The sequence below is a fragment of the Mizuhopecten yessoensis genome, unplaced genomic scaffold (genome assembly GCF_002113885.1).
Source record: "Mizuhopecten yessoensis strain PY_sf001 unplaced genomic scaffold, ASM211388v2 scaffold11135, whole genome shotgun sequence".
Classification (NCBI taxonomy): domain Eukaryota; kingdom Metazoa; phylum Mollusca; class Bivalvia; order Pectinida; family Pectinidae; genus Mizuhopecten; species Mizuhopecten yessoensis.
Window position 1 is genome coordinate 795941 of NW_018408897.1, and position 15372 is coordinate 811312.

A 15372-nucleotide genomic window follows, 5' to 3' on the forward strand; every position below is an offset into this window, starting at 1 on the left:
CAAAGATCAATATTTAATCATACAACAGATTTCATTAACATACTTATTATATAAACTGACACAGAAATACATGTAATAGAAAAATTAGTCCAGTGTAGTGTATTTACTATTTTATTACAATGATATTAATAATAATTTGCATCTAAAATTGCACTGCAATCTCAGAATGGTTACAGATTGGTGAGATGGTAAATATACAATGATTGAAATGTAAAATGACATGCACTCAAAATGATGGAACACAACATATTTGAGGAGGTATTGTACACCTAGTTACCCGTCATCTGATCGGTGTATCACAGCTAAACCGTCCTCATTACTTACAGCTACTACACAGTAAAACGGACAACTATCATCCTTCTCTCGGTATATGACAGCATTGGTCTACACTGATTAACGTCTTTCATCTTTAACATCACACAGTACAACCATGAGGAAGGGTGGAATACACAAAATAATGACAAGTTGAACACAAGTTTTTACATAGATGACAATCCTATCTCAGTGTTTGTTGTTTGGCTTTTGTAGGATGTTGAGGAATTTTCCACGTGTCATTTCCCTGGCTGTAATAAGGAAAGAAACATCATTAAAACTCTTATATCAAAATTTACTAAACCAGAAAAATCTTTTAGATGTCATAACAAGGCAAAAGTCTGGAGCCAGTACATCCTAGTTTTATGTTGCATTAAAAACCTTCATCCTTGAGCAAGGAGTTGGGTACTACCCATATATCACTATTAGATGTATTGATGACTGTTTTAGTTTTTGACTGACGTTACAGTACAGTACAAATGCTCTTACAGCATCATGTTTTTTTTATACTGACTAAATGATATACATACCTCACAATACACATAAAACTGTAATTATAAAATGTGGGATTCTACAGAGTTTTGTCATGGTATTAAACAGTAAATACATATATACTATCAAAACACATTTTTGCATTATTTTCAGCAAGTGTTTGGTACGACTGCACAGATTACTGAAGATTCCAAAACAAAAAACAAATTGACCGATGATACAGATAAACAAAACAATTTGCCAGGATATACAAGAATGTATCCAGATATGAAACAATTTCATGATTTGTTTCAGCTGTAATACTGACCTTCATCTAGACCCAGTTGGTAGGCCAGATTCTGTAGACCCCTTATCTTGTCAATCAGCTGTGATGTTGTAAGACTACCAAACTCTGTAATTAGACATACATTTTTAACATGAAGCTAACACATGGGTCTGGAGGTCTGGTAGCATACCAAGTTATCAAAATGTCCTGAAATTTAGCAACATGTTAGTTACTTTTCACCATATGAATCTTGAGAATCCCTGTACACGTTACAATAGTACATTTGTGTTACATTAGTACATATGTATGCCATTGAGGTCGGCATGAACTACTTTATGGTTTTAGTAATTCTGATTGGAAAATAAAGTCTGAATCACTTAATATCACAAAAGGGACTTTCATAGAATAGGAAATAAGTTGACCATCCATCTTCACCTTGTAAAAGCCCAATGTCTTCTGATTGTAACTCTGACATCCATGTAGGCTGGGGACTGGACAATGGCTGAAAAATGAAAATGAAAAATTACTCCTGGGAAGCGTGGTTTATTCTTCCATCAATATTATGTACCGTGATCAAGAGGTACATGATTTCATACACTATTAACATATTTTTCCCAATGAGTCTTCAAGAAGATAATATATATTTTGACCCAAATATGTAAACAAGCTGCATTATATAGTTCTAGTAATGCGACATCATAATAATGATAATCACAAAATCATGCTCTCTATGAAATGAAGTCCCCTGTTTCTATATAAAATTATTACTGTTTGTCTTCAATACTTACACTTTTAGCAGCAAACTCTGAAACTCCAGGAACTGAAAGAAAAATAGTAGAATAAGATATATCTTGGAGACAGATTTTCATAGGCTTTGTTTACTTCAATATAAATAGTGTTTGTCAAACAGTTTACATTGTAACACTATATGCATATTTGGTTGCGATTTATGTACCTCATTGTAAATATATGTATATTCAAATGCCTACCTCATTGTTCATTTATTTAATATATATTAAAAGTATGGTCATGCGATGAATCATCACTACCTGTTCTATGGTGAAATGGCTCAAAGACACTCATTGTTGCACTTGGCATTCATAAGTAGGACTGTGTAGGGAGAGCTATGATTACAAAATAAGATCCCCCATTGTATCCTAAATCATCTACCAACTAATGTTAACTAGGCAAAATTAGGGCCAAGTATCTCATCCAAGGGCAGAGGGTGGCTGATTGGTCCTGATGATGGTTTGAACTCATTGAGTCCAAAAATACAATGGAATCTGGGAGCGAGTCCGAGTATTTCACAGTTTTTGGAAAACATTACTGCCTAAAATATTTCGAACTGTACAAGAAGATTTTGAAGTTTTAGAAAAAAATAATCCTGGATGAGGTTTTGTTGTGGTTTTAGGTAGTCGTCAACAGGCACTGCAACTAGTCCAATCACAATTTTAAAGAGAAGGATTAGGCAGTGTTCTATTTAGGTCTTTGAGCTATCTGCTTTAGTCTGCTTTTATAAACCGATGTAAAGAATGTTGATATCCTTTTGGAGGTGAGGGTCTTTGATGGTGGAGCTATACTCAGGACAGATCATACTAGGGTCTTATAGGCACTTGATTTGGGTAAAGTGGGACATCGAAAGATTACGTGGTAAAAATCCTAATATAGAATTTGCTTTCTTGTAGGTCTAACTGATGAAGCGGAACTGAACTGGGTCAGTCGCTGGTGATCAGGTAGCTCAATTGGTTAGAGCGTCTCAGAGTCCTGGGTTCGAATCACTGTCTGGTCGTTGAATTTCTCTTTGTTATAAATTTCGTGTCGAGCGAAATATACCAATAGAAGGTGGTATATGGTCTCATGTGACTTCAGGGAAGAAGACTTTGATAATGGAGGGAGGAATGTAGCGGAACTGGACTGGGTCAATCGCCAGCGACCGGCCGCGGGTAGCTTAATTGGTTAGAGCATCTGTCTAGAGTTTGGAGGGTCCTGAGTTCAAACCCTGTCTGGCCTTTGCATTTTTCTTTCTCCTGTTACACTGATATGGATGGTCCATATTAGATTGTTACTTGGTGTAAGACCAAAGTATGGGTTGTTATCAATCTCAGTCAGGATGCTGTTAAGTTGGTATCTGTATGAAGTTGGTGATTTGTACCTACTCACTCTCATGATGTAACATTTCAAAACATTGAAGTACACTCTCCATGTTTTAGCCGACATTGCCAATGGATCAAGGTCTGTAGGATGAGGTAGTCTGTGTAGGAACATATGGCTCTGTATAGGAGGCAGTCATCGGCAAACAGTCTTAAGATAATTTAACGCACTGTGGAAGATCATTGATTTAGCACAGAAAAAAATACAGGCTGGAGTATAGTCCCTTGGGGCACACCGGATCTAAGACTGGTAATGAGAACCATGAGGAACTCATTTATCCAGTGGCATTAGTAGCTTACTATGTGGGACATTGTTGAAGGCTTTAATTTACAGTTTACTATAAAGTCGAGTAAGCCAAGTCGACTTGGATCTTCCTATCATACATTGATAGGATGTCATGGGTTATGTAAGGAGGAGCTGTGTCCTGCATGAGTGCGCCCCACATCTTAATCCATGCTGTAAGTGTTAAATGATATCAATGTTTTGATACTCTAGATGTTTCATGAGGCTATGGCAGATGAGCATGATATTCAGATTTCTCTAGTAGCTTACAGCAAACACTTGTCTCATTCCTTTTGTTTACCAGACTCTTTTCTTTAGCTTTGTAGCTGATCCAAAAATCTGGGGATGCCCTGTCCAGATTATCATACTTACTTTGTTCTGGCCACAGATCCGGGGACGCCCTGTCCAGTTTCTCATAGCTCATCAAGCATTCATCTTGGCCTGCAATAAAAATACAAAACAATAATCTTGTATGACTTATTACATATCAATTGCAAGTTACAGCTTGAAAAAGGGACCATTTGGTCTTGAAATCAAATGCCTAATACGTGTATTGTTTGTACATGAAGTAGAACCTTGTTACATACATATTTCCAACAGACGAATCTTAGAAAAGAACGCAAAACAAAATCTATTGGGCTAAAATAAGACCTGATGCCGACGTCCACAATTACTGGGACATTTCCAACGTCACTGGCCCTAATTAGTGAGGATTTACCTTCTTTCAAATCCTCACTTGAAGGTTACCACCAGTCTCTTTACTAATTTTGCATCCTCGTTATGTACATAGTTTTAATATAATACCTAAAAATTAGAAAAAATATTCTTTGAAATGCCACCTCCTAGGGTCAATTGCACATGTAACCATATGATCCTTGTAATGGAAGAAGAAGAAGAGTTAAAATACACAAAGATAAAGGTCACTGACTTCAAAAGAAATCCATTTTCATTCCATAATTTAACATAAATGTCTTGAAATTGAGAAAAAATCTGTACAACACCCATAGAACACTGAAATAGTTATCGATAGTTTGTGAAACATAACACAAAACGATATATTTAGAAGGGTTTAGAAGATAAGTATAGACATCACATGTTGTTTCATCCCGTTGTTAGAACATATGTGTATTGCCAATCTTTTATAAAAGGTTATATCTTATATGATACCTCTGTAGCAAAATTAAATATTTTTGAAATCGAAATGTTTACCCGCATCAGACGCCGCCATCTTGGATCAGAATGAAAAACTAAGTTTCGAACCGGAAAAAAATACTGGGCCGTAAATGCTTACACCAGGGCTACATTCGCGTTACCGGTTGAAACGGTACGTGTGGCGCAGAAATTTTCCACGATAAACGAACACACTTGGACCGTTCTATAAGCAGAGCTAAAAATCCACAGTTTCGGAGAATAAAAAACAATGTATCAAGAATATTATGCCCTTCTCTCACGCGTCCACTAAATTACATAACGTATCTTAAAAACTACATGTGGCTTGACATTGTTTTAGAAAGAAATAACGCAAACTAGCAATATTCAGCAGTTTAGTTTCGGCCAGGTACGTCTGGACCCCTCAATCTACACGTACCAAATTTTCCTGAGGTCAGCCTCGGTCCAAATCTGTACCTGTCGTTTTCTTTACAGGTTCAACCGGTTCAACCGTTTCAACCGGTAACGCGAATGTACCCCTACTTTGATTACAGAGCAGTAGCAAATCCGATATTTTAGTATATTTTGTGAACACCTGTTCAAATAACACACGGAAAATACAAAAAATAGCACAAAAATAATTTTATTATAATAAATAAATAAAAAATCTTAAAACTCAATATGATACCGTCAGTCTAGTCTGGTCTAGTGTAACCAGGCTGAAGCTGTTAACGTTAAACACATTTTCAAAGAAATTCAAATCTGGAGACACAAAAATGTAAATTATTTGTAGATGATAAAATATGACAAAACTAGAAAAGCTAAACCAAAACTACACACACACACACACGAGAGACAGGGCCGGGTTAATGAACCTTTTGTTACTCAAATATTAGCTCACGCACTAGTCATTGGCCGCACGCCGTTTCCGTCAGTATCATCAACTCGAGCTTCTTCTAAAGAACCATAAGACCTAGAATGTAGTTGGTTATTATACAAATGTCTTTTTTTTCCAGAAGAACTTTTTAGCGGTATGAATAGGCATTGAGTAATGATTGAATGATTACCGATTGAATAGCTAATTGCTGGATGGACGATGAAAGACCACATATCAAGTATAATATGTTCAAATAAATTACTTCTTTGGCCCACGTTTAAGGTCACAGGGAAAAAATAACTCCTGATGACGCACGAGGCGTAGAGAAATAGTATTTTAAATATTCCTGTCATTATTAAATACTCGAAACAAATGTCATGCTCTTCTCTCGTTCAAATAGACACAATTGAGTGATACAGGTCCCATGTACCGTGCTATTACACTTACCTATGGCAAGCCAAGTTGTCATTTATTCATGGAGCAACGTTGATCCAGTACTTAACCAAATTATATAAGATATCTTATATATTATATAAGGGGGGTTCTGGTTGCATTTTGGTGCATTCCCAGGATCAAAGAAAAGATTTCATAGAGCTTGTTTTAACATAAATATGAGGATGTGTTTTCTCTCCTTGTGGTTGACTGAGAAGTGATAATAAGTTATAATTCATGAAGTCATCAGGCACTTCAGGTAGTTATGGAACTTGCATTACTTGCAGGAAAACAAGCATTTCTCAAATAATCTGCTGCCAGTTATCAGTATACAATGCCTACTATGAATTTATCCTTTACAAATACCATTGTTTGTATGAATTACACATTCTGACAAAACTAGAGCGTAAATTATTTGAGAAAGTTTGTTTATAAATAACAAAAACATCAAATATCAATTAAATATTGTTTTAATTACTCCAAAATAATTTATTACAACATATTGAAAAGACAGAAGCACTTTCACATCCACTCTCAAACGAATATAGTTTTGACACTTTTTGATAAATACAGAACCTACACACATACACTAAATAATTGAAAACTTAACATTTCACAAAAACAACAGCATTCTCCACATTGAGCACACCATAACACACTTCCATAAAGAAACTGCAGCTATTCTCGGATTACTTCACACCAGTATATAAACAAAGCACTAAAAACTGTCACACTTTGGTACATTCGTTCCTTACAGTTTTTCAATGGTTCTTATTTTTTCAATATCACTAATGTCTACTTAAAAGGTGAAAGAACTCCTCCTGTTCTTTTGGCTGGCACATCTGTCAACACATCTCCTGAAGTCAAACTCGGTTGTCGGGGCACCTTCCATTGTAATGACGAGCAGGGGATCAATTATCTTGTTGCACAGTCTGTTTCTCTGTTCTGTTTTGATTCCTTTTCAGGTAGAAAAAAAAACTCTCGCAATCAGCTATTGAGGTAGGGATTAGCAGGCCAGCAGCAGCTTCCGGCTGTTGGGAGAGTTTACCAAAAGTTGTGCGTTGGTTCGTCAGCAATCTCTGGAGCCATGTTGATAACTGCCCTCCATTGTATAAGTCCAGATACAGTGTCAATGCCAAAATGCTCAGTCAGCAACTTTATGTCCTTCCTCCACACACTGAAAGCTTCAAGCAAAGTCAAATAAGGAAACCGCTTTTCCAAGTTTTGCACAACACTGTCGATATACTTGTCGATATACTTGTCCTTCTTGAAGGAGTCCTTCCACTTCTGGGTGGGCACAGAAAATTTAAGAGGTTTGGCGGCCAGGGATGTAACGGTGTTATCTAGTTCCTGGAAGTGCCGTCCGGGGTTGTCCTTGAGGGATTCCACAGCACGAATCGTCCCAGCAACCAGGGATCTCACCAAGATGTAATCCATGTATCTCTTCTGCATTGCCTTGGATAACTGCGACAAGATTGGGAGAACATCTGACAGCATATGCAGAGTGGCAATAAACTTGTAGTTCTGAATAAAAACAGAAAGACCCATGGCATGCACATCTGAGCGTTCTTCTGCCTATCGCTCCAAGCTGACAATGACAGATTCCAGGCACTTCCTCGCCGACTGGATTGCAGCATCGTGGCTCAGCCAACCCACATCCTTAGCCTTTGTTATCTTGATGCGTGGATCGCTGAGGACATACTGAAAAGGATTGTAGAGCAGATGTTCTCTTAGTCTCATAGTCGTATGATTGTCTTATAGCAACGCGCTTTTTAGTGAATTTCCGTCTAGCTCTATTTTTAGAGCGGCGGTGGATCCCCAGTAGTTACAAATTGCTTCCTTAACCTCTATGTGATGTTAGGGAGACTTCTAGTTCCGCGCTAAAGATTTACAGATAAACGAGGAATTTGATTAACGAGTTTAAGATCTTTTCTAATAATACTGTAATAGAGGAGACTTTAACATGTAGCATGCTATGTTAAAGGAATATCTCATTATGCAGCCAACTGACAGAACTTGATCTAGAAAACCGATAAGAGGAGGATCTGGACTTAGGCAATCGACGCTCAATTGATTAGATCGTCCGCTTGGAGCGAGAGGCAGAAGAACGCTCAGATGTGCATGCCATGGGTCTTTCTGTTTTTTATTCAGAACTACAAGTTTATTGCCACTCTGCATATGCTGTCAGATGTTCTCCCAATCTTGTCGCAGTTATCCAAGGCAATGCAGAAGAGATACATGGATTACATCTTGGCGAGATCCCTGGTTGCTGGGACGATTCGTGCTGTGGAATCCCTCAAGGACAACTCCGGACGGCACTTCCAGGAACTAGATAACACTGTTACATCCCTGGCTGCCAAACCAGTTGATTAGATCGTCCGCGTGGAGTTCGGATTTTCACCTGTTGTATCTCCCTATGCTGTTATAAAGGAACGCCTGTTAGGGAATCCTACAAGTAAAGTCAGTTGGCTTAATTTCCAAGGAACGTCATAGACGCCACAATTGAGTTCATGTTAAATGAACGAAACGTCATGTTTCAAAGGTACACTGAAGAATGTGATTTGTGGAAACCTTGAAGGAACGTCAGCCGATTTTTTTTCCATAGAACGGCTCTAGAGGACGTCAATCGGGACACGTTTAGAGCAGGTAAGTTGGTCACGTATCCAAATAAATTCAGTTTTGTGTTTTGTCAAGGAAAGCCTTATCCTATAGTAATGTCAGTTAACATATTGAAGGGACGCAAGCGTAGTTACATACTCAGTCGAGAAGCCTGTTAGCAGATATGGTCGCTTATCTTAACACATTCACGAGTTGCCAATGTAGTTACATATTCAGTAAACTCTTGCTAGGGCAATGAACACATGCCCGGAACACATTCCATGCACGATATTTGCGACCATAATGTGATATTACAATATACAACACCATTGAAATAAACGCCCTTTTTATCTGTAATGCAGTCAGAGTGCGTCTTAAAGGAAAGATTTTTGGACAGATCTAGTAATTTTGGAAGGCCATGCAGATTGTGACAAAATCAATGGACCCCAGGTAGACTCTTGTGTCAAGTAAAATGAACATCAGTCAGGGGGAATTAAAGGAAGCTAGATGGCATGGGATCACATTCAAAGGGTGTAATATAGAGACACCTGCTATAAGTCAGATGGGAAATCCTCCGCCTGACGTTAGCTGAATGGACCCAGGACACTTTCGGTGATGTTACCCGATGACATTAATCGTCAAACCTTCAGGACTTCAGTCAGTCAACAGAACTTCATAACATATTAATGTGGAATCAGTTAGAGTACACCTTCAAGGGATGCAGCCTGTACTTGAATCTTTAGGGGATAGCTTCAAGAGGCGCAAGTTGGGGATGTATTCAATGGGCACCAATTTGTAGCTCATTCAAGGATATCAAGGTACGCGTACCTCGCGTGAATTTGGAATATTTTGGCACTTCCGTTAGGGACCAACGTTCGATGGACGAGAGTTCGGTTTGGGATAATTTAAGGTACATCAGTTAGGGACACCATTCGATGGACGTAAGTCGGAGACATCCGTCAAGGACGTACGTAATTGGGAAACCTTAAGGATGTCAATTGGTGACACGCTTAAGGAACAGTTTTTTTTTGTGTGAATATATCTGAGGGATGTTATCTGGGAATACTTTTGAAACATGCCTGTTTGAGACGTCTTCATTTGACATCAGGAAGCGACACCTTCAATGGACGTCAATTTGAATTAAGGGATGTCAAACACAATCCCACTAGACGTTAATTAGGGGAAATATTACGGGGATGTGAGCTACAATTACGGGAAATATTAAGGGGATGTGAGCTACAATTAAGGGAAATATTAAGGGGATGTGAGCTACAACTACGGGAAATTAAGGGATGTAGGAAGACTTATTAAAGGGACGTAAGTTGAGAACAATGCATATCAGTTGGGAACATAATTATTCAAGGGATCTCAGTTCAGGGATGTCATTTGGGACCTATTGCATTGTAAGGAACATGGTTGTAAATAGTCTGGGGACGTCAGTTGTAGAAACCTAAAAGCACATGATTTAAGGACCTGTTCAAAGGGTGTCAGTTTGGGTCGTTATAGTACGACTATAGCGAAATCTCTAAGGAATGACAGCTGGGAAGAGCCATGGGTAATCATTACTTTATAGATCCATTTGTGTTTTTATAGTTATTTTGAACTTTGAACTGTGAAATTCCAGCTTTGTTAATCGCACGTGACAACAAGAGTGTTTTGATACATAGTTGCCCAAACATACAACCACCCAGAATAATTGCTGAATCACAGCTTTACCCGGTTAGTATCCGAGTTAATCATGTTAAAAATACTCAAGTAAGTATTATATACCGAGTCTGTAGGAATAAGGATAATTCCATCAATGATCCGCGACATGGCACACTTAAAGTAATAAGAAACAGACGTCAGACTAAAACATGTGAATGTTTATTTTGAAAACAGGTACATGACAGCAATATTTTGTGCATAATATTGGTTAAGTTTACTTAGTAATGATGATCATGGTCAAAGTCCTGAATAACACTACCTACGCTATGATCATGGTCAAAGTCCTGAATTACACTAGCTCACTACCATCATGATCACGGTCAAAGTCCTGAATTACACTAGCTCACTACATCATGGTGCAATGAGGACTTACAAATACAGGATTATATACATAGATACATGTATTTCAACATGTAAATGGTCTCATAACAAACGAGACAGGAGCCTAGCTCAGATCAGTAACACACACACACAAATACACATATTTAGCACACCTTAAATTTCCTCTCTACTATTATTCAACATGAAATATTTCAACAGACATATGATGTTTTCAGAGATTTCTAAAAATAAATAATTGTGTTAATTAAAGCAAGCCGATAAAGAGTTTATTTGAGAAGTAAACTACCACAAGCATACAATCGCTGAATAGATATTAGTATAAAACTTCGGAAGCAGCAAGCACAAAACTATTTTGATTTCAGTGATTAATAACCATACTCACAAGAACAACAACTGACTTAATAGATTGAGGATTACATTATCATGGTTCAAATCTTTCTAACAAAATTTCACAAAAAATATAATTTCCTCTTTTAGATGGATTTGCTATTTTTAAATATCTCATTTTAAAAGAAATCAAGGTAAGAAATCAGGGCAAAAGATTCTGACTACATTGTAACTTGATTTTGTAGTTTTGAAATAAATAAATATTTTTGAGTAAATGCCTATCAAAAGGAATGCTACAAAAATAGAGCTACCCTATGCAGTTATCCATTTGAGCATACAACAAAATCTGTTTATATCCAAAACAATGTAAATGTTTAGCAATAACAAGGTGTAAAATGTGGCACGTTTCTATCACAAGTGGAAGTCTCTATCGTCCCAACCTTCCCTTTACATGCTGGCATCATCATCAACAACAACTCTGTGGTATAGCACTATCGCATCACCGGCATTGCTGTCTGCTTCTGTCCGATCGATGCATCATCAGCCCTCCACATCTGTGTGACAGTCTTCAGCTGAGTGTAGAACTGGACACCCTGCAAAAACACCAATTTTACAATTACTGATAAAACAGTATACTGTCACACCTATATATTTACTTTAATTCTCACCTTTAGATCCTGAGTGAAATACATCTGATTATTTATACTTATAATCCTCGTGATCTGTCAAAGCTGAAAGCAAAGTTTAATGTGAAGTGAAACAATCTTGTTCGGTATCTAAAAAGGAAGAACTCTTATTTCAAAGGTAAAAAAAAATGCAAATAGAAGTGAAGCAGTAGAACCTACTACTGGTTTTAAGATGGTGCGATTCACTCACCCCTTTCCCATAGAAGTTCATATCTCCCTTGAAGGATCCTCTGGAGCCAGTGAAGGAGAACATCGGTAGAGGCACAGGGATGGGCACATTAACACCAATCTGTCAATAAATAATAAAGCCCAATCTTCAGCAAATTCAAGTAAAGTTTAAATGAAAACAGTCAAACAGAACACCACAAATGTTCATTGATGGAAAGGTCATGAAACATGTTCAATTTACAAAGCCAAATGTATACACAGTGACCTAGTCGAGGCTCCGCTGTATATGTAAGCTTCAAGGGTCCACTATAAATGTAAGCTTTGAGGGCCCGCTATACATGTAAGCCTCGAGGGCCCATTATAAATGTCAGCTTCGAGGGCGAGCTATATATGGTAGCTTTGAGGGTCCACTATAAATGTAAGCTTTGAGGGCCCGCTATACATGTAAGCTTTTAGGGCCCATTATAAATGTCAGCTTTGAGGGCGAGCTATATATGTTAGCTTTGAGGGTCCACTATAAATGTAAGCTTTGAGGGCCCGCTATACATGTAAGCTTTTAGGGCCCATTATAAATGTCAGCTTTGAGGGCGAGCTATATATGTTAGCTTTGAGGGTCCACTATAAATGTAAGCTTTGAGGGCCCGCTATACATGTAAGCTTCGAGGGCCCATTATAAATGTCAGCTTTGAGGGCGAGCTATATATGTTAGCCTTGAGGGCCCGCTTCATATGTAAGCTTCTTGATTATACCGGTTTACAAAAGTTATAATATATCTCATAGTACGCAATCAGACATTTACAGATGTAAAAGTTCCTTTAAATGTTTACTTACCTGGCCTACATGAGATATAACAGAAGTAAAGTGGTTTTGAGATACTTAGGCCAAATAAACATGTAGCTGTGTGTCCCGTTTCCCGACCGACCCTATTTTTTTCATGCCGACCCTAATACATCTTACTGGTTTTTCATAGTCACGGTTATGCATTTATTAGCCGTTTTAGTCAATTTAAGAGGTCTAGAAATAAAGAGGAAAAGTTATAATTAAAGTGAGAATTAGGAAGTTAGAAATAATAGTAGTTTTAGCTGTAGTTTGTAGATCTGTGTAGTTTTACAGTTTATAGTTGGAGATAAGTTTGGAGTGGAGAGATTGAGTTCACAATGGTGAAGACTTGTATATTTTATTACGGATTAAAAAACTTGTGTTGTAAATTTAGTGTAAATATAAATGTACTAATTTTGTTATTCAATTATTTGAACTGGTGGCAGTGAAAATTTAGAACAGACAGCATCAGTTATACAAAAGAGAATATAACACTGGTGACCCTCAGTGGAGTTTAGATTACTTAATTTAGAAATGTAACACTTAAATAGTGGCACCACTACTGTAAATTAAGTTGGTTACTCCATAAACATATCATTATTATATTAGGTAAGTCAAATAATAATATGTTGTGTACTTCAATGAGTTGTTTAGGCCTCCTCAACACAAGAAGTAAGAATAAGGGATTTTTTTTATTTGTGTATATTTATTTTACATGAATAAGAAAATAAATGTTTGGTGCCATTCATACTTAATTAAAACAATAACACATTTTTTAACAGTCACAGAGGTAATCAGGAGATTTTCTTCACCAGTTAAAAATAAAGAAAAAATGTTTTTCCTACCTACCTACCCTTTTTTTTTTGAGCCGAAACAGGAAATACACATATTTGTATTTGGCATTACCTGGCTTACATCAGATATATCAGAAGTTAATTGGTTTTGAGAAACTTACCCGGATCAGATATATCAGAAGTTAATTGGTTTTGAGATACTTACCTGGCCTACATCAGATATGTGAGTGGTTTTGAGATACTTACCTGGCCTAGATCAGATATATCAGAAGTTAAGTGGTTTTGAGATACTTGCCTTAACAGAAGTTAAGTGGTTTTGAGATACTTTCCTGGCCTACATCAGATATAACAGAAGTTAATTGGTTTAGAGATACTTACCTGGATCAGATATATCAGAAGTTAATTTGTTTTGAGATACTTACCTGGATCAGATACATCAGAAGTTAATTGGTTTTGAGAGACTTACCTGGATCAGATATAACAGAAGTTAATTGGTTTAGAGATACTTACCTGGATCAGATATATCAGAAGTTAATTTGTTTTGAGATACTTACCTGGATCAGATATAACAGAAGTTAATTGGTTTAGAGATACTTACCTGGATCAGATATAACAGAAGTTAATTGGTTTAGAGATACTTACCTGGATCAGATATAACAGAAGTTAATTGGTTTTGAGATACTTACCTGGATCAGATACATCAGAAGTTAATTGGTTTTGAGAGACTTACCTGGATCAGATATAACAGAAGTTAATTGGTTTTGAGATACTTACCTGGCCTACATCAGATATAACAGAAGTTAAGTGGTTTTGAGATACTTACCTGGCCTACATCAGTTTCCATGGTGAACTTGCGAGCTGCTGCACCGTTAGTTGTGAAGATGGCGGTACCATTGCCGTAAGGATTATTGTTTATGCAATCGATGGCATCGTCTAATGTGTCCACCTCCAAGCTGACCAGAACAGGTCCAAAGATTTCCTCTCTGTAGCACTTCATCTCAGGCTGTAAATAGGAATGTTTTAATATCAAGGTTTCTTTTTCTGCATAAAATATCACTATCTTGAAATGTATTCTCGGATACATAAGGGAAAAAATAAATAAAAATAAGTCAATATCATTATCAGAACTGCTTGAATGCCAAACATAAGTCATACCTTGACTTGGTGAAGCATGGTTGGACCAACAAAGTTTCCCTTCTCATATCCTTTCACTTGACAGTCTCTCCCATCCAGTAAGAGTTCAGCACCCTCGTCTACACCAGACTGCACAAGGTCAAGGACACGCTGCTTTGCCTCAGGTGAAATCAAGGGTCCAAGGTCAGCGTTGGGTTCATGACCTGATAGTCATTCAGTCAATATACAAATGATAATGAGCAGAGGCCAAGAAACAAACAGTCAAATAAATTGATACACATCCTTCACTGTAATCATAAAGATATAGCACAATTGATAGAAATGATAACTTGACTTGTATATACCAAGATGGATTTGCTAGCGGAATCTACCGCAACACAATGAAACACCTTGTCCATTCGTTAGTTACTACCACTCATAACTACGGAATAAAACAAGAGGCCCAATGGGCCTGCATCGCTCACCTGGTATAAAACTCACACTTGTAACCTTAAAAGTGATCTAAAATAAAGCTACAGGCAAAATATCAGTATTTATGATTAAAATTCGTTCAAAAGACCCTGTTCATTTTTTTAAAAACATTTCACCCCTGTGATTGAAAGTCGAACAAAGTCATTATGTTGAACACATTGTATAGCCTTTCATCTCAGGATGCAACTTGCAAAGTATAAACATCCTGGGACCCATGGTTATTCATAAGAGGTTGTTTAAAGATTTTAAACAAATTTGACCCCTGTGACCTTGAATATAAGTCAAAGTCATTCACTTTAACAAACATAGTAGTCCTTGATCCCAGCATATGCTACTAACTAAATATCAACATCCTGAGCCTTTTGG

At 37.2% G+C, this 15372-nt stretch overlaps 2 protein-coding genes across 2 annotated transcripts in view; both read right to left on the bottom strand.

Annotated features, from left to right (window-relative positions):
* LOC110466520 (protein lin-52 homolog) lies at positions 1–4819 on the bottom strand. Its single transcript, XM_021523065.1, has 6 exons — positions 4712–4819; positions 3875–3943; positions 1858–1889; positions 1505–1571; positions 1112–1195; positions 1–563 (listed from the first exon to the last, which is right to left on the bottom strand). The coding sequence occupies exons 1-6, from the start codon at positions 4728–4730 to the stop codon at positions 502–504; spliced, it is 333 nt and encodes a 110-aa protein (XP_021378740.1). The 5' UTR covers positions 4731–4819; the 3' UTR covers positions 1–501.
* A 5586-nt stretch (positions 4820–10405) lies between these two features.
* Positions 10406–15372, bottom strand: part of LOC110466515 (probable methylmalonate-semialdehyde dehydrogenase [acylating], mitochondrial) — a 15556-nt gene continuing 10589 nt past the window's right edge. Inside the window, exons 12-15 of the mRNA XM_021523049.1 lie at positions 14557–14738; positions 14225–14404; positions 11811–11909; positions 10406–11527 (exon numbers count right to left, since the gene is read on the bottom strand). Coding sequence (XP_021378724.1) covers positions 11426–11527; positions 11811–11909; positions 14225–14404; positions 14557–14738 — 563 coding nt within the window. The 3' untranslated portion in view covers positions 10406–11425. The remainder of the gene's footprint in view (positions 11528–11810; positions 11910–14224; positions 14405–14556; positions 14739–15372) is intronic.